General features: G+C 46.5%; 1 protein-coding gene across 3 annotated transcripts in view; it reads right to left on the reverse strand.

Moving 5' to 3' along the window:
* Positions 1 to 2,012: 2,012 nt before the first annotated feature.
* Positions 2,013 to 25,275, reverse strand: part of FAM149A (family with sequence similarity 149 member A) — a 66,050-nt gene continuing 42,787 nt past the window's right edge. For 2 of the 3 annotated variants that reach the window (XM_030926287.1, XM_010377983.2), the window contains exons 4-14: positions 24,317 to 24,459; positions 22,917 to 23,042; positions 22,049 to 22,219; positions 20,831 to 21,021; positions 19,286 to 19,440; positions 12,126 to 12,229; positions 11,438 to 11,647; positions 9,505 to 9,625; positions 7,871 to 7,999; positions 7,705 to 7,783; positions 2,017 to 2,765 (exon numbers count right to left, since the gene is read on the reverse strand). In XM_030926287.1, the coding sequence (XP_030782147.1) occupies positions 2,692 to 2,765; positions 7,705 to 7,783; positions 7,871 to 7,999; positions 9,505 to 9,625; positions 11,438 to 11,647; positions 12,126 to 12,229; positions 19,286 to 19,440; positions 20,831 to 21,021; positions 22,049 to 22,219; positions 22,917 to 23,042; positions 24,317 to 24,459 (1,503 nt within the window). In that variant the 3' untranslated portion in view covers positions 2,017 to 2,691. Of the gene's footprint in view, positions 2,766 to 7,704; positions 7,787 to 7,870; positions 8,000 to 9,504; positions 9,626 to 11,437; positions 11,648 to 12,125; positions 12,230 to 19,285; positions 19,441 to 20,830; positions 21,022 to 22,048; positions 22,220 to 22,916; positions 23,043 to 24,316; positions 24,460 to 25,275 lie in introns of all 3 variants that reach the window. The other variant, XM_030926278.1, reaches the window with a different exon arrangement.

Here is a 25,275-nt window from a genome sequence, read left to right on the forward strand (position 1 = left end):
ACTCCAGTCCAGGCGACAGAGCGAGACTCCGCCTCAAAAAAAAAAAAAAAAAAATTTTGTTTTTTACCTATATACAAATAATAGATTCTTATTTACAAACTTCTGAAGCCAAACAAGATAAAGCTACGATAAAGTATATTCGGTGGTTTTCAAAGAAAAAACATTTTATCCTGGATACCCTACCTTAATGTTAGTTTAGACTGAATATCCAGTGTTTTCCCTATTACGAAGCTTGAGGTCATAGAAAAGAATGAGATTATGTTCTTTGCAGAGGCATGGCTGGAGCTGGAAGTCATCATCCTTAGCAAACTAATGCAGGAACAGAAAAACAAATGCCATCCGTTCTCACTTCTAAGTGGGAGCGAAATGATGAGAACACATGGACACAGAGGGGAACAGCACACTCTGGGGCCTATCAAAGGGTGGAGGGTGGAAGGAGGGAGAGAATCAGGAAAAGCAACTAATGGACACTAGGCTTAATGCCTGGGTGATAAAGTAATCTGTACAACTAACTCCCATGACACAAGAAGTTTGCCTGTGTAACAACCTGCACATGTTCCCCTGGACTTAAAGTTAAAAAAAAAAAAAAAAAAAAAAAAAAGGAAGTTTGGACTGAATAGGGAAGGAGTTGGATGGTTCCTGGAAATGGACATAAAATATCCTGAGTGGTTCTGAAAGAATAAGTGGGTCATGCTTTGAGCAGTAATGATGCACCAGAGAGCACCTAACCAGCAGCCCTATAACTTGGGCTCCAGGCTACTCACATATCTAACTATTCCTCAAGTGTGAGAGCTGCTGAATTAAAACTGGCATTTGCTCTTAAAAGTTTCTATTGCTAATGTTTAGGAATAATGTAGAAAATTCTCAAAAATGCTTTGGTTTGCTTTGTGCAGAAAACTAAGCATTAGCAATCTTCCCCGGATGCATGGAGCTGTGACCATGGAAAAGAGGCCTGGACCTGGTGGTCACTGTTGCTGCTGCTGCCTAATGTGTCTCATTGCTATAGAAATGGAGTCAGCTGGCCGGGCGCAGTGGCTCACGCCTGTAATCCCAGCACTTTGGGACGCCGAGGCAGGCAGATGACCTGAGATCAGGAGTTCGACACCAGCCTGGCTAACATGGTGAAACCCCGTCTCTACTGAAAATACAAAAAAATTACCTGGGTGTAGTGGCATGCACCTGTAATCCTAGCTACCCAGGAGGCTGAGGCAGGAGAATCGCTTGAGCCCAGGAGGCAGAGGTTGTAGTGTGCTGAGATCGTGCCACTGCACTCTAGCCTGGGTGACAGAGTGAGACTCCGTTTTGAAAAAAAAGAAATCAAAAAAGAAATGGAGTCAGCAAGGTCAAGGAGAAATATTCAAACAGAGGCAAGGCTCTAGGGTCATTTTTGTTTTGTCACTCTGTGATAAAGGACAACATTAGTGTTAGTCTGAACACATCTTTTAAAATTCCAGACATCTACAAGCAGGCAGTGATCCCTTCCCCTTATAGCCAGAAATCATCTGAAAATAATTTATTATGCATTTATATGATACATATGTGCATATATAGTTTATAAATCTAAGTTTATAAATATGCTCATATATATAACCTTATAAAGTTACAGTTTGGATTAGTAATAATTAGACTGATAAAATGCAATTATTGGACAGAAAAGAAGAAAGTAGCTGATTTGAGATCTGAGAATATAAAAATGAGTGTAAGGACCTGAATCACGATCGAGAGAAACAGTGAGGAGAGGGACAAGAGAAAGGCATGCCTGAACCTCAGCTCCGCTAGTTCCTCTTCCCATTCTCTGCTCCACTTTCTACGTCATGTTAGATGGGGATACATGCTCTGAAGAAAAGCCAAGCAGAGCTGGAGGACAGAGCAAGAAGAGACGAGGGCTCTGGGAAGGCGTCCCTGCAGAGGTGGCATCTGAGCAAAGGCCAGCTCCCGATGGCACGCGGAGGGTGCGAGACTCCCCTCCCACGGAGGAGCTTCGACTGTAAACAATAAAGATGACATCATCGGCCATAGCTTTTAATTATGTTTATATTTACATTCAACCCTAAGATCAATAAATGTGGGGTACTTCACGTGAACTGTCTGAATTTGAAGATGGAAACTAGAAAAAGAAAATTAGCTTGGGAGATTTCACCACTGACATTTCTCAAAAAGGTTCATGGCTGAAGCACTTTTTAAAAATGTATGAGAAAGTCAGCATGACTAGAACAATCTGAGTCTTATTCAGACTGACATATTGTCTCAAATACTAATATCTACTAGTGTCTAGGATTTTGACGGAATTACTAATGAGACTAGAAAATACGTCAGAGTACAAAGTTATAAATGGCATGTTCCTAGATAATATATTCTTATATGTAATTAGTATGTGAGTACAAACACATGCTAATTATGTTTGTGTATCATTGATAAAATGACGGATTGTAAACATACATCAGGGTCTTCTGAGCAAAGCCTACAGAACCTTGGAGATGCTTTCAGCAAGGCAGCTTGGTGGATTTGACTTTTACTCTCTTTAAAATGTAAAGTGTTCAAAATTAAGTGATTTATTTGTTTGCATTTTTCTCAGTCTAGCATCTCACACTGTCAGACACACAGATAAATAGAATACTTGTTCCTCCAGTTTTCAAGCGATAAGTGGTGTGCTGAGACCATGAGTGCACCAATGGTTCCAGCGAGGTGGTTTCAAGATGTCATTTGGAATCTCTTCTTTAAAGTCAAAGTTGTCCTCTGGAAAGATTTAGGCACATACTGTGAACCTGGAAACAGCAAGCAAGAGTTAATTCTCATTAAAATGTTACAAAGGCAACTATTCAGAACGGCTGTTTTGTACATTCCATGCAAATACTTAAAAATATTTTATGAATACACTTTTGTATAAATTAGGAAATAGTCATATGCAAAAACTGCCAATTAGGGTCCTGAGAAAAAGGAAGGGCGCTCCCCCAAAACCAAGTCGAGGTGCAGGCCGTGCGTCCTCCCAAGCTGGTGGATTTGCGAGAAGCTTCTATGCGGAGGCGAGTCCTGGCCCAGGAGGCTGAGGGAGCTCTACTTCCTGGCAGCTCTACTGCTTCCCAGGGGCAGGTGCAACGCCAGGTACTTTAAGGGATCCTTCCCACTACCTGGGATACCCCTTTGGCTCCTTTTTTTTTTTTCTATCACAGAAATAATAAAAGTTGATAAGTTAGTAGTTCCCAGTGCTTTTTGACCTGGATGCAAAGCTAGCAAGGAGGTTATGTGCCTGCTTGTCAGAGAAAAAGAAAATAAACCCTCAGAAAGACAGGAAGATCCCTCTTATGGACCCTCGATCACTTTTGCAGATATAGAAATGACCTTTGACCATCAATAATAGCTGTCTCAGAGTTTCTGATAAGACCGCCTCCTCTGAAGCAGTGCATCTGGCCCTGACCCTGGGAGCCAGGCCGTGTTGGATGCCAGAAAGGCTGGGAGGAAGGCAGGAGTGTGGGTGTGACTGAAGGAGAAGGAAGACAGGAGCGTGGGCGTGACTGAAGGAAGGCAGCACCACACGCTGCATGGAACCAACATCTGGCCTGAGATCAGGTGCTACCAAGGCCTGGCTTTTGTGTGGGAATGTCTCCCGCACAGCTGTGCTACCGAGAAGGACCGCAGAAAGATGTCGTTCGTAGAATCACCGATCGAAATGATTCAGAAATTCTCTTATAAGGATCCTGCTTATGATAAGCTCCACGAAGACTTAGACAGAGTTAGAGGAAAATTGAAACAGTTTTGTTCATGACTCAAGATTCAGCCTGACCTCGAAATTAGTGCAGAAGCTTCTGGACTTTGATTTGGAGGACGACCGACGGATGAACAAAGACAAAACATCAAGGAACAAAGGTCCTTCTGTCCCTCTGTCCCTCCGTCCCTCTGTCCCTCTGTCCAGTGTTTAAAATGTGACTGAAGGCCAGACAGTGCTGGGAGATCCGGTGTTCAGTGGGGAAGGTTCCACTTGGGCAGGTGAAAGGGCCTCCTTCCCCAGGAGGTTTTCTGCCCCTTGGTGCCCCAGGGGTCTCTGCGCACAGCCTGCCTGTTAGGGGCCCTGCCTGCTCTGCAGGCTCGGAGGCTGCTCACTGCTGGTCCCGAGGGCGTTGGCTTGGCCAGTCCTCTCCAGCAGCACAAGCCTGGCTGGTTCTAGGTGGGGGCTGGCCCTGGACAGGGTCACCCTACCTGGACTTGGATGCACAGTCTTGTTTTGTTTTTTAAATGAGACAGGGTTGACCTTCAATAGGCTCATGGGCGATCAGGATGAGTCCTTGGATATGTTGAGGCTTGTTATGCACCAGGCACCGTGTTACCTGCTCCATGTTTTATTTAATCTCTTCAGGAGTCCTTGAGTGAGGTGCTACTCCCATTTTACAGATACAGAAGCTGAGACCCGCAGGGAATGCCTGGTCTCACAGCACCCAGCAGCAGAGCTAGGACTTGCGTGCCAAGGCCTGTGTCTCTCACCACCACCAGGCATGGCCTCCTCCGGAATGCACAGGCCGGCACCTACAGCCCTGGGCATCTCGGCCCTCCCTTCCAGGCTGCACAGACCGTGCTGAGCCGCATGGAGCTCCAGAGAGTCCCCTGTGGCCAGTTTGCCTGTGCACCTGGTGGAAAGGAAGAAAAGCCAGCCTGATCCTGAGGGGGCCTGGACATACCCTTAGCACTCCCCAAATGGGGATGAGCTTTGCAGCCTTAAAAAATGGTTAAGGAGGGGAAATATTTTGAACCAAAGAACTAAATGTTAGCTTGTCATTATAGATGCAAAACCTCTTGGAGCTGTGCATTTGGTTGGCTGTGTTCTCCCTTCTAATAGCTCTTTTGTCTTGGGTCAGTAGTTAAGAGGCAGTGAGGTGCAGATGACTGGTGTAGCCCGTTCTCTGGGTCCTGCATGAGTTAAGCGGCCATATGTGACTGCAGTGTTAATGTACCTCCCGTGGGTGCCCCCAGAGTCCCTCCATACAGGCTCTACCCCCACCTCCTCTTCCAAAAAGCAGTGAGTGATACTCCAAAGGTGCCACCATGAATCCACTCTGGTTTTTAATTCATTCCCAAATGTCCTGGCAGATCGTGGTGTGCTGCCTAAGCTGGTGGCCAGAGAGGCGACTCCCCGTGTGAGCAGCGTGGTGGGCTGACGTTGACAGAGTGCTTAGGAGGACAGACACAGCTTTTCGTTTTTGAGGGACAAGACTTAGGCCTTTCTGCTCCCAAGCTCTAATCTGTGTGTAAGGCTGCGCGCGCCTCACCTGCAGCCTCACCTGGGGCCTGGGGACATCTGCATGGGGCACGCGCCTCATCGTACCGTCATCACAGCTCACACCTTTGAGCCACGTTCTCTCTACGTGGTGAGATCAGGGGCCTTGGCTGTGTTTTCCTTGGTGGATTTCTGTGTTTTGTAAGTTGTCTATTTTGATAATGTATTATTTTTATAATTGTAGAAGAAATGAATAGCGTATTTCAAAGCAAAAAGTTACTGATAAGAGAATACACTGACCTGGCATTTGGTCAATGATCAACAGTGAAGATTTAAAACAAATTCAGAACCCAATTCCCACTCCAGACCTCCACTGTGTGCCCAAACTACCTACTGGACGTCTCTGCTTGGGGTGCTACAGTCAGCAGCCCCAAAAGTGAACTCATCAGAACCCCTCCAGTTCCCTCTCTCAGCACCAGCTGCCGCTGGCCATCCACAGAATCGTCCGTCAGTCCTCACTCCCGCTCTCTCTTGCGATGGTCATCTCCTCCAGGAAGACTCGGCACCCTCCAGCCACCCGACAGGGGAGTCAGGTGCTCCTGCTCACCCCCTCACAGCCTTTTCCAGCTTGCCTGCCAGGCTCAATGCTCCCTGAGGCACAGACAGAAACACCCCTGCTGTTTGAATCCCAGCCTTCGGCACAGACCTTGGCACAGAGTGAGTGCTTGATACCCCATCCATGACTGATAAGCTAACTCGGGCACCTACTTTCCCCCAAGCATCTACAATTGTGTTAAAAGCAACACCTGGGCCGGGCGCAGTAGCTCATGCCTGTAATCCCAGCACTTTGGGAGGCCGAGATGGGTGGATCACCTGAGGTCAGGAGTTTGAGACCAGCCTGGCCAATATGGTGAAACCTCATCTTTACTAAAAATACAAACATTAGCCAGGCATCGTGGCATGTGCCTGTAATCTCAGCTACTCAGGGAGGGCTGTGGCAGAAGAATCGCTTGAACCCATGAGGTGGAGGTTGCGGTGAGCTGAGATTGCACCATTGCCCTCCAGCCTGGACATCACAGCGAGGCTTCGTCTTCAAAAAAACAAAAGCAACACCTAACCATGTAGCGTGGCTGCTTCTTAGAGAAGGAGCTGTTGCCATGAGAATGACGGCTAACGCTGCTAAGGAACATACAATGTCCAGAAAAGCAACAAAAAGCACAGCAGCCCAGAGCTATTAGCACAGGAGCAAAATTTTAAAGAGCTGAGGAATCCATGACATCACTATACTACAGGGCGACAGAAGGGCTGATGAGAACAGATAGATCTGTATTACACAATGCTTACTTTTTACAAAATTTATTTTATTTATTATTATTATTATTATTATTATTATTATTTATTATTTGAGACGGAGTCTCGCTCTGTGGCCCAGGCTGGAGTGCAGTGGCCGGATCTCAGCTCACTGCAAGCTCCGCCTCCCGGGTTCCCGCCATTCTCCTGCCTCAGCCTCCCAAGTAGCTGGGACCACAGGCGCCACCACCTCGCCCGGCTAGTTTTTTGTATTTTTAGTAGAGATGGGGTTTCACTGTGTTAGCTGGGATGGTCTCGATCTCCTGACCTCGTGATCCGCCCGTCTCGGCCTCCCAAAGTACGAAATTTATTTTTAGGATTATATGTTTAAAATTCTCTGTAAAACAATAAATTATCCCTGAAATTTCAGATCATTTATAATACAAATGGTTCATACTTCATAATTTTTGAGCAATATATGCCCGGTATCTAGCTAGGTCCTTTTCACAGATTTCCAATAATTATTTTATCTACCCAGCTTCTTATAAAAGAGGAAGCCGAGGGCCAGAGAGGTTGGGACATTCCTAGGGTTGCACAGCTGGTGGCAGAGCAAGGGTGGAAATCCAATGTCAGACTCTAAAGCAGCACACCTCATGATGAGGCCATGCTACCACCTTGAAAAAGCGTGGGTGACTGTTCTGGAAGTGGAACCATCACCAGCCCGTATTCAAACTAGAATATCCTGCGAACAACACACCAGGCTGAGAATTCGTATTTCTCTGTAAAACCTTATGTTATAAAGTAATTAGCAAATCTGTGTTAATTTTCTCAGGCATTTTTATCATCAGATTTTCAAAGAGAATCTAAGATTAGAGTTCCACTTAGAAACAGAGCATGAAAACTCTATAGCAAACAAGGGACTGACTTCTCCCAAGACAGCATTCTTTCTAGAGTGAGGCCCCTAGTTCATGGAGAGCTTCTGGACATTTCCCCCTTCTTGACCTGACAGCAGGTGAGGGCATGCGTGTCTGTGCAGGTGCGCTCTGTGACCGAGGTTTCCGAGGGCAGGCCACAGGCCACAGACACTTGCTATTCCCTCCTACACGAGCGGAATAGGCTTATCAAGGTAGATAATCTTCCATTTCACTTTCCGAAACCTGAAATCTCACATATTACATCACTTTATTTATATATGGAGAAAGGCTGACCTGTCAAAATACTTTGACCTGTCCATGTGTGAGCAGCAAATTCCATTTGTGTCAGTGAACTTTTTCGAGGCGTATCTGACTGCTGGAAGAAAAATAAAATCAGGGACAAATTTCATTTTTTTCAAATGTTTTTCAAAATTAAAATTACAGTAAACAGAGAACCCACCCGGAACGTATGGGTTGTGCTGGGCCTTGACAGCTGTTCCAGGGTAGCGGTTCTTTCTCGAAGACGTGATCGTTCTATACCGTCAGGCACAGCACTCGACACACGGTTTTGTGGATGCCTTCCTCTGTACTAAATGAAGGATAATATGTTCTTGTTTAAAATAAATGCAATCCTTAAAAACATAAAAGAAGATCTTTACATGCTCAATCATTCACTCATTTATTTGGAAACTTTTAGTTAGACATTACTAAGGATCAGGTCTCCTAAGGATAAATACCTGATGAAATATATTTTGATTATGTAACTGCACTATTAAATCTGATAAAATGATAGTGTCATAATAGGGAAAGAGAGATATAAAACCTTAATAGAAATGTAATTCTGCATTTGTAAAGCAGCAGGCTTTTTAATGTGATGTTTGCCTTTTTTTTTTTTTTTTCCTGAGACGGAGTCTCGCTCTGTCACCCAGGCTAGAGTGCAATGGCGTGATCTCGGCTCACTACAACCTCTGCTTCCTGGGGTCAAGCGATCCTCCTACCTCAGCCTCCTGAGTAGCTGGGATTACAGGCATGCGCCACCACGTCTGGGTAATTTTTTTGTATTTTTAGTAGAGATGAGGTTTCACTATGTTGGCCAGGCTGGTCTCGAACTCTTGCTCTCGTGATTCACCCACCTTGGCTTCCCAAAGTGCTGGGATTACAGGCGTGAGCCACTGCGTCCAGCCACCTTTTGTAAAATTATGTTATTCTAAGGTTAAACATGAACACTTTGCAACTCTTGCCTTCTGGGAATGGGTTCCAGTGCTGGGCTCAAGGTGGCACAGGGCATACAGGAGGAAACCTCACCCCAGGGAGGGTTTTTCTCTCACTATGTCTTTATATTCCTACAACTGGGGTCCTTCTGTGTTGTATAAAATGAATAGAGACAAGTTACTTGTGTGAGAGTGGAGGGAGGGGTGGCTGTAAACCTGGGGGCTGCCTGGCTCTGCATACGGACAGCAGCACACTCCCCAGACCTGTGCGACTGCCTGGCTGAGGGGAGCTTCACTGCAGAAGGTATCGCCTTCCACTGCAATAGACATGGCAGAGGTTAGCTGTAAAAATGAGACCTGATAAAAATGACCAGGGTCATCATTGACTGAGCTCATAATTTCACATCAGGAATTATTTAACACCTCTGAGTTCATTTGGTCCTTCCAACAATTCTTTAGAGGTAAGAATCATTAATTCCCTTGTATAGAGAACACTAAGGCTCAGGGAGATTAAAGTGACTTGTACCAAGTCATAGAAGAGAGTTTCTGTGGCAGGATCCGTGCGGACCTGCCTGTCTCCTGACCAAATCTCATGCTGTCTTCCTTGCTCCACTATCCTGTCAGAGATTTCCTTGACACCTGGAATTTCTGATTTAGTTCAAGACATGCTTTTATTTCACAAAACAGTGAATTAAGCCTCTCGCTCCCTGTAAATTCTCACAAGCCATTCATTTACTTTCTGGAAACAGATAATGAAGGCATTTGAATACAGCCACTCCGATCTTATGTTACTAGTTTCACTTGGAAGTGCCAAAGTTGTTTTTGTTTGTTTTCCAATACAGAACCTAAATGGTCCACTGAAATACAATGAAATCTGTCTTACAGACGCAAGGCGGCATCCAGGAACTGCCATATTCTGCTCCCTGGTCTCCACGCCTATCGGGGGGAACCTGCTCCGTGATGTCTGAACCAGCGGCGAAACCATGTGCTCCATGCCAGTCGGCCTGCAACACAGCATCATGTCACTGAGCACCCAGGTACATGGGTAACTGGCAAGTGACAGGAAATCTGCCAAGAGCTGTGACTTCTGTGTGATGGGCACACCGGAGGTCTTTCATTTCTGCTATTTGTGGTATTATCCTGATGCTCCCCAGGAAACTTATAGCACTCTGAAAACTGGGGGAAAATGTTATCTCGATACAGGTGGAAGACAGAGGATGGAGGGGAGAAGACGCAGAGCTGGTGTGTGTGGGGCCAGAGGGAAAGTGAGGCTGGCAGGTGAGAATTCTGGCAGGTGAGAATTCTGGCAGGTGAGAATTCTGGCAGGTGAGAATTCTGGCAGGTGAGAATTCAGGCAGGTGAGAAGCCGGGGGACACAGGTGAGGTAGCATCACCAAAGGGGGAGGGCACTGGCCCCCTGAAGCCACGGCTTCCCTCGTATGTGTAGAGCACAGCTATGCACACAGAAAAACAGGCTGTCTGTGGGACTACAATTCCACGTGTAGGGAGAGCAATTGGGAAGAATGGTCTAAAAGGGCTCCTCAGGGTGGCAATAATAAAAAGAAAGCTGAAAAATCACCCGCTCACAGGGAGGGAGGAGTCAGAACACAGAGGGATTTGCACAATTGGAGGCATCTGAATGTATCTCAGTAGGAAACATAAAGGGTTTCTATTTGATGAAAGTTTCTATTTGATGAAGGAGGAGAAGGTGTGACCGGGGGCCCAGGTAGGCTGGGGCAGGAGGAGAAAGCCTGCCATGTGCTGCTGACTGGCACTGTGTGCTGCTGACTGGCACCGTCTGCTGCCGACTGGCATGGGGGGAAGCGAGGCGGAGGAGGGAGAGGGATCTCGAAGGAATCAGCACAGCAGACGCAACACAGCTGGAAACATCAGTCCCAAACTGTGAAAGAAACAGGCACCAATTAAAAAGCTGAAAGGAGGTTTCCGACTGCATCTGGAAAAAGTCCGGGTGCCAGGTGAGTGTTGGCAGCCGCCCACTCCTGAGCCCAGCTCCTGATAACCGCTCCCCTGCAGGCCGGGGGTCCAGTGGGTGGTCTCTAAAGCCTGAGAGCACTGGTGGGTGTGTCCGGGTGGCCCTCTTCCTGGCGGGGATGACCTTTGGCAAGCTTAGCCTGTTTCCTCGTCTCAGATTTGGGGTAGTATGAGTCTCAGCCATAGAAAGGTTTATGGTGGGGAATAAATAAGATCATAAATATAATTCATTTACCTGGTGCTGATAACAAAGAAAGCGATCAATAAACATCAGCTGTTATTATCAATTTAAGTATTGGCCGACACTGGTAAGTTGGCTGGAGGGCAAGAGACAAACACCTTTCTAATGAGGCCATGACGGGATGTGCATCCCTGAGATGGAAAGCTTTCCTGAAACTCCCACATAGAGAGAAACCCATCCTTAAAGATAATCCGATAGGGACACAGTCCTTTTATTTTTATAGCATTTTATATACATTATTCTATTTAAACCTCCCCTTAAAAAGTATTAATTATGTAATTGAAAGGCATTAGCTAATTACTCATTGCACAGGTGAGACCACTGAACTCCACCCAAGGTCACCCCACCATCAGAGGCTCATTTCGCCTGTGTGACAGGGACACTGCCTGACCTTGTGTGCTAGTATGCAGCTAAGCAGACCACTGGAGCAAGCAGAACGTTAAATACTCAATGAACTCATTAGAAAAGCATCTGTGTAAAACTGGATAGAGGATGATTTCTCCGGGATGATCCATGAACCCTAACTGACAAGCGTCTAGGTCCTGCATGGCCTTTAGTTTACTATGAGAGAAACGAGACTCACAGTTTTGTTGCCCGAAGAACTTCGTCACTATAGATGTTGGGGGTTTTTAGTCTCTGTGAATCTGAAGCAAGGGAAGGCAGCCTCCAGGGCACCGGTGTTTGCTTTGCAGAAGGTGGTAATCCATGAGTGTCTGAGGCCCGTCCCAGTCTGTGCCGTGCGGAGGAGAGAGCACCTGCTCCTCCACCCGAGGCTTTGTCCTCCTTCTCATTCCTGGGAAGGAAATCCTGTGAGCTACTCAGCTGCAAGTGCTGGGATAACAGGGAACGCACCTGTCTGTGCTTAGCTGAGCACTGACTGTCTAGAACAGTCTGGCACCTAGAACACACTCCTAAGCACTGTTTGAATGAATGAAGAGACCCATCATTTCCATTTCTGTTTCAAAGAAGAATCATCCACAGGAAGAGAGCTAAGGTTTTCACTGTTAGTAATCAAACAGTCAAGCCCACAAGATTCAGAATTTCAGGACTACATTCCCCTTCCCCATCTCTCCCAACCAAATACACGGTAGTAACTGTCGTGTGGTTGGTACTGAAGGGTCTGTTTCTGCGTTTCCAAACGTGCTCAGGCACATCCGAAGCCTGGGATTCAGTGGGACCTTCGTGATCTCATGCCCCCTGCAATCTTCAGTGCTCCAGTGTTTGCAGCCCAGGGAAGAGGCTGGGTAACTACTACTGATTCTGATACATACTGCGTTCTGTCGGCAAAATAGGTAGGTCTCCGCTGAAGTGGTTTTGCTTGAATTGTCATGACGCCATTCATGTCACTACAAAAACTGTTGGAGAAGCGATGAATCTGAGAACAGTAAAAAAAAAAAAAAAATTACAAATGCCCAGTGCCGTTCCAATGACTGATGCTTGTCCGAAATCAGCAGGAAACACACAGCACACTGACCAGCTAACTGGAGGAAAAACTAATAAAGGGGAGATATTTTATAAAGATGTGGGCTGAGACATTAACAACGAACTGGTTAATTCCCCGATAGTAGGGACATTCAGCACACCTGGCCAAAAGTGGCCAGATGTGAGGGAGAGGTTCCTGCACCCGGAGAGGGTAGCTGCACGGGGTAGAAATGCCACCAGCCCAGGGTGACCTCGCAGGGAGGCGGCAGGGAGGCTGCAGGGAAGCAGAGCCCTGCTTCAGTCTCCCCCATGCTCTGAGATCCCAGAGGTTGGAGGGCAAGGAGCCCTAGTGTGCTCAATGTGTATCAGCCTCTGGTAACTCCAGGGTGAGGAAGGCAGAGAGAGAACCAGGAGCAGCACAGGCCGGGCATCACGGCTCCTCGCTAGCCTGCTTGCCCGGACCTCTCCTCTCCTCCCCTCCCCTCCATACTTGCCTGGGTTCTCTTCCCAGAAGCAGTGAGATGGCCTGGGCCCTCGAAAGCTTCCGTCTGAATCCCAGCTCTCACTGCTTCCTGATTTGTAATTCTTGAAAGCTTACTTTGTTCTTAGAGCTTTAATGGCCTCATCTTTACATTGGGGAAAAATCATACGTACTTCACAGAGCTATTGTGAGAATTAAATGAGATGACAGAAAGTGTGAGCTAAGGGCTAAGTAATTCTCAACTCCCTCTTCAGTCCTACAACATGACCAACTAGGATTTAAAATCTATTTACCTAGATGACAGGTTGACAGGTGCAGCAAACCACCATGGCACATGTATACCCGTGTAACAAACCTGCACATTCTGTACATGTATCCCAGAACTTACAGTAAAATTAAAATTTTTTTTAAAGAATAATATTTAGATTCAGGAGAACAGGATTTCTGGGACTGGAATTCTGTTCTAGTTCATGAACAGATGTGGCAACCACAGTCATATGCAGAGGAATAACTTAAGAGCTTTCATAATTACCACTAGAACATCTTGAGTATTTCGAAACAGGCTCTATTTTTATTGTTAACTTTGCTGTCCATTTATTTTTTTAACACTTATCCGAACAGAGTAATTATAAAAACAAAACAGCTATTTTAAAAATGCCTCAGCTTCTAGAATTTCTGTATTTTCCAGGTCTGTTTATTTTGCCTAATATTAAAAGGTTCATCCACTGCTCTTTTTGTGATATTCATGCTGCCTATGTTTTTAAAAGTGGGAAATACTGTATTGAATTTGTCAGAGCAGTTTAAAGAGACCAAAAAAATACAATAAGCAGGTAGCAATTCCACAAGTTTCTTTAGAACAGAAAAGGCACAGAAGACTTCTTGTAAAGCCCTCACACTAGAGAGTGAAGCAAGCCTCTGAGGCGCTCTGTTCTCCCCACTGCCCCCTGAAGCACGGATTCTGTTCAGGCCTGTGTCCTTTTGGTCTCACAAAGATCGATGTTTAGGTGCTCCTGTGCCAGGTGCACAGTTTTGCTTTTGCTTTGAAGAGCCTCCCTTCCTTTCTCATCTTAACAAATCACACCTATCATTCAGGGTTTGGTTCATATCTTACCCTACTCTGTGAAAAGTATATTTTTCCTCTGACCCCCAGAGCACTTAGGATCCAAAACACATCTAATTATAAAATATACATAATCTAATTACAAAATATTACATCTAATTTTAAAATTACACAAAAATCTAATTACGAAAGATTATATATACTATTAATATATAATTAGCATCTGATTATAATAAGAGGTAACACTTATTGAACGCCCACTCTACACCACACACTATACAAAATGTTTTCTCTCCTTTAATTCTCACAGCTTCCTACCTCATAAATCAGGAAATTGAGGTTTTGAGAAACAGGGACTGATTTAAAATCATGGAGTATTAAATAAAGACGTCAAGCTCAGAACTAGTAGTCTATATATGCAAGCTTCACTCTGTCAGCTAGACTGCCTCCCATGTGGGGAGGTGTGCATGTGTGTGTGTGGTGTGGTGTGTGTGTGGTGTGTGGGAGAATGTGTGTTGTGTGTGAAGGTGTGTGTGTATGTGTGGGGTGTGTGGGTGTGTGGGGGGTGTGTGTGTGGTGTGTGTGGGGGGGTGAACATGTGCGGTGTGTTGTGGGCTGTGTATGCATGTGGTGTATGTGTGTGGTGTGTGTATAGTGTGTATGTGTTATGTGTGCACCTGTGGGGTGTGCATGGTGTGTGTGGTGTGTGTATTTGGTATGTGTTTGTATAGTGTGTGGTGTGTGTGTGGTGTATGGTTTGTGGTGTGTTTGTGTGGGGTGTGTGGTGTGTGTGTGTGGGGTGTGTGTAGTGTGAGTGGTGTGTGTGGTGTATGTGTGTAGTGTGTGTATGTGGTGTTTGGTGTGTGGTGTGTGTGGTGTATGGTGTGTGGTGTGTTTGTGTGGGGGGTGTGTGGTGGAATGTGTACAGTGTGTATGAGTGGTGTGTGTGGTGTGTGTGTGCATGGTTGTGTGTAGTGTGTATGTGGTGTGTTTGGTGTGTAGTGTGGTGTGTTTGTGTGGGGTGTGTGGGGGGATGTGTCCAGTGTGTGTGTGGTATCTGGTGTGTCTAGTGTGTGTATGTGAGTGGTGTGTGTGGTGTGTATGTAGTATGTGTTTGGTGTGTGTGTGGTGTACGGTGTGTAGTGTGTTTGTGTGGGGTATGTGGGGGGGATGTATGCAGTGTGTATGAGTGGTGTGTGTGGTGTGTCTAGTGTATGTGTGGTGTGTGGTGTGTCTAGTGTATGTGAGTGGTGTGGTGTGTGTATGAGTGATGTGTGTGGTGTGTCTAGTGTATGTGTGGTGTGTGGTGTGTCTAGTGTATGTGAGTGGTGTGGTGTGTGTGTGGGTGTGGTGTGTCTATGTGGGTGTGGTGTGTGTGGTGTGTCTTGTGTGTGGTGTGGTGTGTGTGTGTGGTATGTGTGGTGTGTCTAGTGTGTGTGTGAGTGGTGTGGTGTGTGTGGTGTGTCTAGTGTGTGTGTGAGTGGTGTGGTGTGTGTGTGGGTGTGGTGTGTCTATGTGTGTGTGGTGTGTCTAGTGTGTGTGTGGTGTGTGTGGTGTGTCTTGTGTGTGTGTGGTGTGGTGTGTGTGTGTGGTGTGTCTAGTGTGTGTGTGAGTGGTGTGGTGTGTGTGGTGTGTCTAGGGTGTGTGTGTGTGGTGTGTATGTGTGGTGTGTCTAGTGTGTGTGTGTGAGTGGTGTGGGGGGTGTGTGTGGTGTGTATGTGGTATGTGTCTGGTGTGTGTGTGGTGTATGGTGTGTGGTGTGTTTGGGGTGTGTGGGGGGGATGTATGCAGTGTGTATGAGTGGTGTGTGTGGTGTGTCTAGTGTGTGTTGTGCGTGGTGTGGTGTGTGTGGGGGGTGTGTGGTGTGTCTGTGCGTGAGTGGTGTGGTGTATGTGAGTGGCGTGGTGTGTGTGTGTGTCTAGTGTGTGAGTGGTGTGGTGTGTGTGTGGTGTCTAGTGTGTGTGTGTGTGGGTGTGGTGTCTATGTGTGTTGGTGTGTGTGTGTGTGTGGTGGTGTGTGTTGTGTGTGTGTGGTGGTGTGGTGTGTGTGTGGTGTGTGTGGTGTGTCTATGTGTGTGTGAGTGGTGTGGTGTGTGTGTGGTGTGTGGTGTGTCTAGTGTGTGAGTGGTGTAGTGTGTGTGTGAGTGGCATGGTGTGTGTGGCGTGTCTAGTGTGCGTGTGTGTGAGTGGTGTGGTGTGTGTATGTGGTGTGTGGTGTGTCTAGTGTGTGAGTGGTGTAGGGTGTGTGTGTGGTGTGTGGTGTGTGAGTGGCGTGGTGTGTGTGGTGTGTCTAGTGTGTGTGTGAGTGGTGTGGTGTGTGTATGTGGTGTGTCTAGTGTGTGTGTGAGTGGTGTGGTGTGTGTATGTGGTGTGTGGTGTGTGTGTGAGTGGCGTGGTGTGTGTGGTGTGTCTAGTGTGTGAGTGGTGTGGTGTGTGTGTGGTGTCTAGTGTGCGGGTGTGGTGTGTGTGGTGTGGTGTGTGTGGTGTGTCTATGTGTGAGTGGTGTGTGTGTATGTGGTGTGTGGTGTGTAGTGTGTGAGTGGTGTGGTGTGTGTGTGGTGTGTCTAGTGTGTGTGTGAGTGGTGTGTGTCTAGTGTGTGAGTGGTGTAGTGTGTGTGTGAGTGGCATGGTGTGTGTAGTGTGTCTAGTGTGCGTGTGTGAGTGGTGTGGTGTGTGTATGTGGTGTGTGGTGTGTCTAGTGTGTGAGTGGTGTAGGGTGTGTGTGTGGTGTGTGGTGTGTGAGTGGCGTGGTGTGTGTGGTGTGTCTAGTGTGTGTGTGTGAGTGGTGTGGTGTATGTGGTGTGTCTAGTGTGTGTGTGAGTGGTGTGGTGTATGTGGTGTGTGGTGTGTGAGTGGCGTGGTGTGTGTAGTGTGTCTAGTGTGTGTGTGTGGGTGTGGTGTGTGTATGTGGTGTGTGGTGTGTCTAGTGTGTGAGTGGTGTGGTGTGTGTGTGGTGTGTCTAGTGTGTGTGTGAGTGGTGTGGTGTGTGTATGTGGTGTGTGTTGTTTGGCATGGTTGGACACCCTCCAGCTATACTACAGATTCTGTGTAGCTCAGGACTAGGAATCCTGCCTTATCCGTGTTCCCTGCTCCCCCACACAAGGCAGGCAGCAGAAACAACCTCCTTGGCACCACTACAGGCCTCACGTGAACAAGCGTGTCCTTTCCAGCCTCACCTGCGATCACATCTTTCAATAAAAATGCAATTCAAGAAAAATGCATTAAGTGCTCAGTATGTGCTGGCCCCTGTGGTAGGAGCTCTCAGGTATTTCTATGATTTTATCCTCGTGATAATGCCTTGGACAAGATAATAATCTCATTGTAAGCTAAGGACACTAAAATTCAGCAAAGTTAAACAACACGTCCAGAAGAATACTCCTCACAGGCCTCTCGATTCTTAATCCCCGTTCTTGACACTACGCTGCGGTTCCCAGTTTCTTATCCCCTAAGCTCAGCCCAGTCACAGTCCCCAAACAGGCCCCATCTTTTATTGATCCACGCCTTGGCTTGGCCGGAAATGGCCCACCCAGAGTTCTCTCCCACAAGAGCCTTTCTCATTCCTTCATGTTTCTGCTCAAATTTTACCTCCAGTGTAAAAGACCAATCCCCTCCTGTAATCAGAACAAATCACTCTTTGATTATTCTACAAGGTTTGTTTTTGCTTTTGTTTTTTTGTGCGACCCTCACAGAATGTATCGCCCCCGACCCTGTGTCACGGCTTTTACATCACTAGGATTCACCTCTGTCTCCTCAAAACGCCTCCACTACCACCAATGAACGCTGAGTAAGCCCAATGTACACTCGCCGATTCTTTCATCACTTTGGTAGAAAGAAGGGAGAACATTTATAATTTTCAAACTAGCTGGAAATGTTAGGGGGAAAGCATTTTCTATGACCCAAAACACAGAAAACAGCTTCACATCTCAAAGCAGCACCATGTGGTAATTCTGTTAAACTTCATGAAATAATCACGTTGCAAACAGACCTGAATATCATTGTTTTAAATAGAAACTGATTATTTTCCATCAGCCTTATTTCCATCTTGCTGGTGGCCTGTGGAAGAACAGCTTGAGACCACTCAGTGGTTGATCCTCCTCGTTCAGGGGCCTGAGCATTGGGAGTTGCAGAACAGGCTTCCCTGGCAGGCTGAGTGCTCCAGTCTGCAGTAGGGACTTGCTGAATAGGCACAGGGGGCGCCTGCACCTTCAGAGCAGTCTGCAGTCTCACGCTGAGCAGCAGTGCATGCAGGGGCTGGGTGTGCAGCCTCAGGCTGGGTGGCAGTGTACTTGGGCTGGGTGTGCAGCCTCAGGCTGGGCGGCAGTGCACACAGGGGCTGGGTCTGCAGCCTCAGGCTGGGCGGCAGTGTACTTAGGCTGGGTCTGCACCCTCAGGCTGGGTGGCAGTGCACGCAGGGGCTGCGTCTGCACCCTCAGGCTGGGCAGCAGTGCACGCAGGGGCTGGGACTGCAGCCTCAGGCTGAGTGGCAGTGCACACAGGGGCTGGGTCTGCAGCCTCAGGCTGGGCGGCAGTGTACTTGGGCTGGGTCTGCACCCTCAGGCTGGGCAGCAGTGCACGCAGGGGCTGGGTCTGCAGCCTCAGGCTGGGTGGCAATGCTCAGCAGGCACTGGGGTAGTCCATTCCCCTGAAACTCCCCCTTGACCACAGCGGCATCAGCACCAGGCTGCTCTTCCCTCTCAATCTCTTCAGCGTCTCTGCAGAAGCAGAGGTCGGGCGTGGACTCCCATGGGTGTTCCTGGGGGATGGTGTCACACGTCCCAGAACTCCCTGCGCCAGCAGCCACCCCTTCAGGCCCACTGAGCAAGCTCCCTTGTTGCACGGGATGGAGACTTCCACACAGCGCAGAGGAGAATCTGCGTTCCACAGAGCAATGGAAGGTGGGTTAGCACAAGACGCCTCTCTGAGAGGCCGGTGATCGCCCTGGGATCAGTAGCCAGCAGCAGACGTGTTTCCCGGAAGGCTGCCTGGATCTGGTGAGTGAAGTTGCCAGGAGAGAAGCGGCCAGTGGCAGCACAGCCCGCCGGCCACTGTTCCTGGAGCACGACAGGGACCTCAGCAGGGTTCAACAGCAACAATGGCACGAGCTGCCAGCAGCAGCTTCTCCCAGGTCCCTTCAGATTTCTGACAGAGATGCCACCACTGTTCCTTTTGTGGATATACTGCTCCATCTGGAAGCCAAGAGTGGTGCCGCCTGCATGGGCTCCTACTGCAAGGAACTTGAGGACAGCCTCGTCCTTCATGGGCAGGACGTCAAGGGCTCCAGGCATCTGACACTGTGAAGGTTTCCCTTTAAGTCACCATGGAAAGCCTGCATGGACCCCTCTGCAGGCAGCATGGCAAGCAGCCCCAAGTACCTCAATACTACAGCTTACTAGAACGGCACTCCTGACAAACTAAGGTGAGAGACGCACAGATTGAAGGCGAGAGGGAGAAGGGTGTGAAAGCACCGACCTGGGGCGGGTTCAGACGAGAAGCCAGGGAGATGCTGTGGGCCTCGGAGTTTCCGGACGGGGGGCCACTGGCTCCGTCAGCGTGAGTGTGTGGAATGAGGACATGTGGAAATCTGTTTCCAGCTACTTTCAATTTTTCTCTCTGTTTTTTCCCTTCTGAATCAAAAGAAGAATCAATATTATAAGAAACATCAGATTATCTAATACAAATACTTAAAATTCACTCTTAAAAGAGAATATTTGTTCTTGAGCTACCACGAGTCCAAGCTATGGCCACTACGCACATTACTACGGAGGGCAGTGACCCGTATGGAGCAACTGGCTGCTGTAACTGTGGTTGCAGTGGCATGAGAAGCGGATTACACAGCAGGCAATAAAGATTCTCAGCACATCACAAAGCCCAACTAATTCCTTAAATACTGGAAAAAGAACAGGATTTAGGTTAACATGATTATTGCCTTATTGTACAAATTGATTAATAAAACTGGTCATTAATGTCCATCACCGACATTTTTATGATTTGTTTTGTTCAATGTTATGTTTAGAGAATATTTTATATGTTGAAGTAAGATAACTAAAGGATTATTCATTTAGCTATATTTACATTTTACATTACAGATAATGTCCTGAAAAATTAAAAACAAGTTTCTCATTATTAGAAATTAGTTAGGTAAATTATTTTTACTATAACAAAAAACATGACTTCTAGCCTTGTTCTTGTGGATTTCTGTATGTTTTCCAGACTGCATATGCACTGTTATTTTTTGGGGGCAGATGGTTTCGCATTTTTGCCCAGGATGGAATGCAGTGGCGCGATCATAGCTTACTTTTAATATTGAGTTCCTGAGCTCAAGGGGTCCTCCCAGCTCAGCCTCCTGAGTAGCTGGGCCTACAGGCACTTGCCACCACGCCTGGCTTTTTATTTGTATTTTTTGAAGAGACAGGGTATGGCTATGTTGCCCAAGCTGAGCTGGCCTTGAACCTCTGGGTTCAAGTAATTCTCCTGCCTTGGTCTCCCAAAGTTCTGAGTCACCATGTCTGCCCTGGATTCTTTTTTTTTTTTTTGAGATGGAGTTTCATTCTCGTTGCCCAGGCTGGAGCACAATGGCACAATCTCGGCTCACTGCAACCTCCAACTCCTAGGTTCAAGAAATTCTCCTGCCTCAGCCTCCCGAGTAGCTGGGATTACAGGCACGTACCACCATGCCCGGCTAATTTTTGTATTTTTAGTAGAAACAGGGTTTCATCATGTTGGCGAGGCTGGTCTTAAACTCCTGACCTCAGGTGATCTACCTGCCTCAGCCTCCCAAAGTGCTGAGATTACAGGCGTGAGCCACCACACCCAGCCAGCCCTGCATTATTTTTTATAACACAAAAAACAATAGTGTCCTTTTTGAAGGGACTAAGGAGCACTAGTGAGTAAAGTCAGAACGCCCACTTTTCTTCTCACTGATCATGTTATAGGTATGGCTCCTGGGGAGCAGGAGCGCAGGGCTGAGGAACAGGGACTTTTTCTTTTCATTAAGCCAATTCTGCACATAAGTACCTGTGAGTGTAGTTTCCCAGTGCTTTCTAATCAGCTCTTCCAAAAGTTCTACCATGTTTGTCCAGACGTGATCAAACACTTCTGCTGTCACGGCATCTTTGACACAGTCATGAGGGGAAACAGGAGGAAGTCCCAGTTTGCGCCTTTTCCTACCAGGCTGAGCTGGTTTTTGTTCAAGACATTCATCATCACTAAGAATAAAAACCCACTCCAATTACTAAAATATCAAGGCTTAGAGTTAAAATAATTCTATCTACACACATTCATGTATATACATTTATACATATATTAATAAACACTCTTCGTTAAACAGCATTGTTCTTTTTCAACATATATATAGCTTGTCAATTACACATGAATAAAACTGGGTGGGGGGAACAAAACAAGAAACCACGTCTTGGTTTCACTGATCTTTCTCTTTTTCTAGTCTCTTCATTTATTTCGGCTCGGAGCTTTGTTATTCCCTTCCTTCTACTAAGTTTGGGCTTACTTTGTTCTTTTTCTCATTCCTTCAAGTACAAAGTTAGGTGGTTTATTTCAGATATTTCTTTTTTCTCAGTGTAGGCATTCATTGCCATAGACTTCCCTGTTAGAGCTGCTTCCACTATATCCCATAAGTTTGGTTTTAATATGTTGTGTTTCCATTTTAATTTGTCTCATTATGTTTTTGATTTACCTGAGCAGGTTGTTTAGTTTACACATATTCGGGAGTTTTCTAGTTTCCTTCCTGTTACTGACTTTCAGTTTCGTACCACTGAGATCAGAGAAGATGCTTGATTTCAGTCTTCTTAAATTTGTTAAGACTGGTTTTATCAATGTTACTTTTTTAATGTGCCAATTTTCAATCATGGGGCAAATTTTTATCATGTAATAGTTGTAGTTTTTGATTAAGAACAAAATACGAATTTAGTGCAGAGGCGGGGACTCCCCTTAGGCCCTTTTGGGCAACCAGGGATGGGGAACCTGGAGCCCCCAGCACCAGGACTGCGAGGAGCCGTGTTTGCTTTTACGAGGGCGCTGAACACCCTCTTCACTGCTCCCGCACAGGCGCTGCCTGCTAGGAATCCAAAAGCTCTGGGAGTACATTACTCTCAAAAGAACAGAAATCTTCTGAGTGAGTAAAATATACACAAAACACTTAATGACCATACGATAACAATAATGTCAAATAAATTAATATTATTTTAAGAGGCCAATGTCAAATAAGATTCTATTTACTCCTCTTTTCTGTCAAAAGCGAAATACTCTTCAATCTTTCCATCCACATGGTAAACCTCTTCTTCCAGGGACAAACATGCCATTAGGTCAGCAACCCCCGTGCCATCAGGGCCTGGCAGGGCAGAGGCTGAGAGTGCTGCTGGGACTATTTGAGAGCCAGAAATGCACAACCTATGGGGAAAAAACAGATTCTACATGGGAGTTTATAGGACACCAAGAACGCAATGCTTAAATGATCACGGCGGATCTTTAAATTATCTTTAAAGTACAGAATCCCCCCCAAAACGATTGAATATTACATTGGACAAAACTCGTGTCCTTAAAAACACTTTCATACAGGCATCATTAAAAATTGTAAGGGCTTCTTAAAAGCCTAAATTATTCTATGAGTTTGTACCCTCTTTGGTTGCAGTGAAAGGACTGCATTGTGTCACGGCACACCAGATATGTGTGAATGGCATAGAGTCATCAAAATCCTCTAGTGAACAGAAATGACAGGACAGAGCTTCATTTCTCCTGCTGCCACTGTCTGGAGGCTTATAATCCATCCCAGTGAGGCGGTTTCCATCCTACACCCAGTCCACCTTTCACAGCGTCTTTGGAACAAACGTGGAAGGTAACTACCACGTGTGTGCATGTGTGTTCCACATATACATATATTACACATCTCTCTATATACACATACATATGCCTATCATCAATTCAGAATCAAAAGCTTCTTATAAAAACTCTTCTCTGTACCTGCCCTTCATCGGAATCTAAATTTCCAAACTGGGTGGAGCCAAGGTTTGTAGATGAGATAAACATTAAAAAGTGTAACTAAAACACAGCTAACAATACTTCTTGAGAGTTACTCATCTGAACATACTCTCTGATGTTGCTGCTACATCCGCAGGCACTGAGCGGGGGTCTGTGGACCGTGGAGGCAGCAGTGCTGCCCTGGAAATGCTGGACGCCTTCGTCAGTGGGCAGGGTCAGCTGTCTTCCTAATACTCTGCAAGGTCAAAGAGAAGCTACTAACATTTTTGATCAGACAAAGGGAAAATGTTTGGGGATTTTAAAAGTAGGAAACACTGATTTTGAAAGCATGTGTATGATATGATGAAGTGTGTATGGGTACATGGGAAGCATCACGCATCATAGAAGAAGCGTGACTTTGAGAGTTTAGACCAGATTGTTCTTCCACTGACTCAGTCTCAGGCAAGGTTCTCAGGCTAATTTCACCTGTTTGTCTTTCATTTGCAAAACAGGATAATAATGGTTACCTTGCAGGGCTCATGAATGGCTTAGAGATCATATATGACAGACTTAGGTGTCTCAGGCAACACTGGGCACACAGAAGCTCTCCATAGATACTAACTAATGCACAGTTAAACACAAACATAACAAGAATAAAACCATCTAAATATGCACACTTGGCCTATGTACCTGGCAATCTTTTCTTTTCCCACCTTGCCTCCATTTCTATCAATAGCAGTGACAAGAGTAAGACTGAGCTCCCGAATTTTTGGTGAGTGACCATCCCCAGAAAAGTGAGTTTCCACAACTAGTATCTAGTTGACATATCATACTCTTTAGGGCGGGTGACTTATCAAGGATTGAAAAGAAAAAAAAAACAAAAAGCTCTAGTTTGGCCGAGAATTCTGTAAAAGTTATCTCGGGAATGTAACCAGAAAATCCAGCCACACTTACATAAGCGTTCTAATTGATTCTCCCCAGACAGAATCTAGAGGAACTCAGGTAACTTTGATAAACTGTCCCCCAGTACGTTGGCTGAGTGACCAAAAGAAAAGCTTGCCTTCATACCCCATCCATATCCTCCATCTTTGATATAAAAAGTAACACACGCTCCTCCCTACATAAGGAATGGGTGAGATGGGAAGACCCATCTATCCAGCCATTCAGTAAATCATCACTGCCCACCCTCGCTGTGTTCTGTGATGGACAGACACGTGCTGCTCACACACAGTGAATGTGAAGGTAAGAGGTGGCCTCCACCGTTCTCGCATTCATCGTATGTGTAATGCCCTTCTCAGGATGAGCCGAATTTGCTTCTCGCAAATTAAAAGGCGCTTGGGTACTGGAATGTCTCAGTATTTCCTCAGACACCGTAAGAGGACAATGATCTCTCAGTGAAGGACTGTGCTCTGTGTCCATATTCCGACTGGGCAGGTGCTTTCAGACCAAATGTATTGATCATATCGAGGCAGGCCAGGGGTGGGCGCTTCGAAAACCCACCCCAGAGAACTTCCACCAACCAGGTCCCACCTCAGATGGAGGGATCTTCTTGTCCACTCCCCGCATTCGGCCAGCAGACTCTGGGTCTGAGGATTCACTTTCTCTTCAAATAACATTTCCTCCACCTCCCAGAGTAACCGCTGCACTGTCTGTGCACTGGCTTCATCAAATTCCTAAACAGAAATGCACATTTAGTTACGACCCTGAAAGTTACAGAAATGTGGGCTTCTGGATCAATGCTACTTATACATTTACTGTAACCCACCATGTAGGAGGGTACATTACATGGAAAAAGAAGGTGGCTTTGCAGTCAGACACACCCATGCTCCAGCTGTTACCTTTGGGAGAAATGCCATCTCACGCTGAGCCTCAGATTCTTTTACTGTTAAATAGAGAAAACTTCTACCACAGGAGTGATGAGACTCGAGAATTTGCATAGATACAGGTATAGGTGGAGGTGTTCACACTGCCATAGACATCAGCGTCGACACACAGACATGCCCACATCTGTATGTCTGCGCAGACACGCCCACATCCGTATGTCTGCGCGCAGACACGCCCACATCTGTATGTCTGCGCAGACACGCCCACATCTGTATGTCTGCAGACACGCCCACATCCGTATGTCTGCGCGCACACAGACACGCCCACATCTGTATGTCTGCAGACACGCCCACATCCGTATGTCTGCGCGCACACAGACACGCCCACATCCGTATGTCTGCGCACACAGACATGCCCACATCTGTATGTCTGCGCAGACACGCCCACATCTGTATGTCTGCAGACAGGCCCACATTTGCATGTCTTCACAGACATGCCCACATCTGTATGTCTGCACACACACAGACACGCCCACATCTGTATGTCTGCACACACACACATGCCCACATCTGTATGTCTGCGCAGACACGCCTACATCTGTATGTCTGCAGACACGCCCACATTTGTATGTCTTCACAGACATGCCCATATCTGTATGTCTGCAC

Source organism: Rhinopithecus roxellana, chromosome 2 (assembly GCF_007565055.1).
Source record: "Rhinopithecus roxellana isolate Shanxi Qingling chromosome 2, ASM756505v1, whole genome shotgun sequence".
NCBI lineage: Eukaryota > Metazoa > Chordata > Mammalia > Primates > Cercopithecidae > Rhinopithecus > Rhinopithecus roxellana.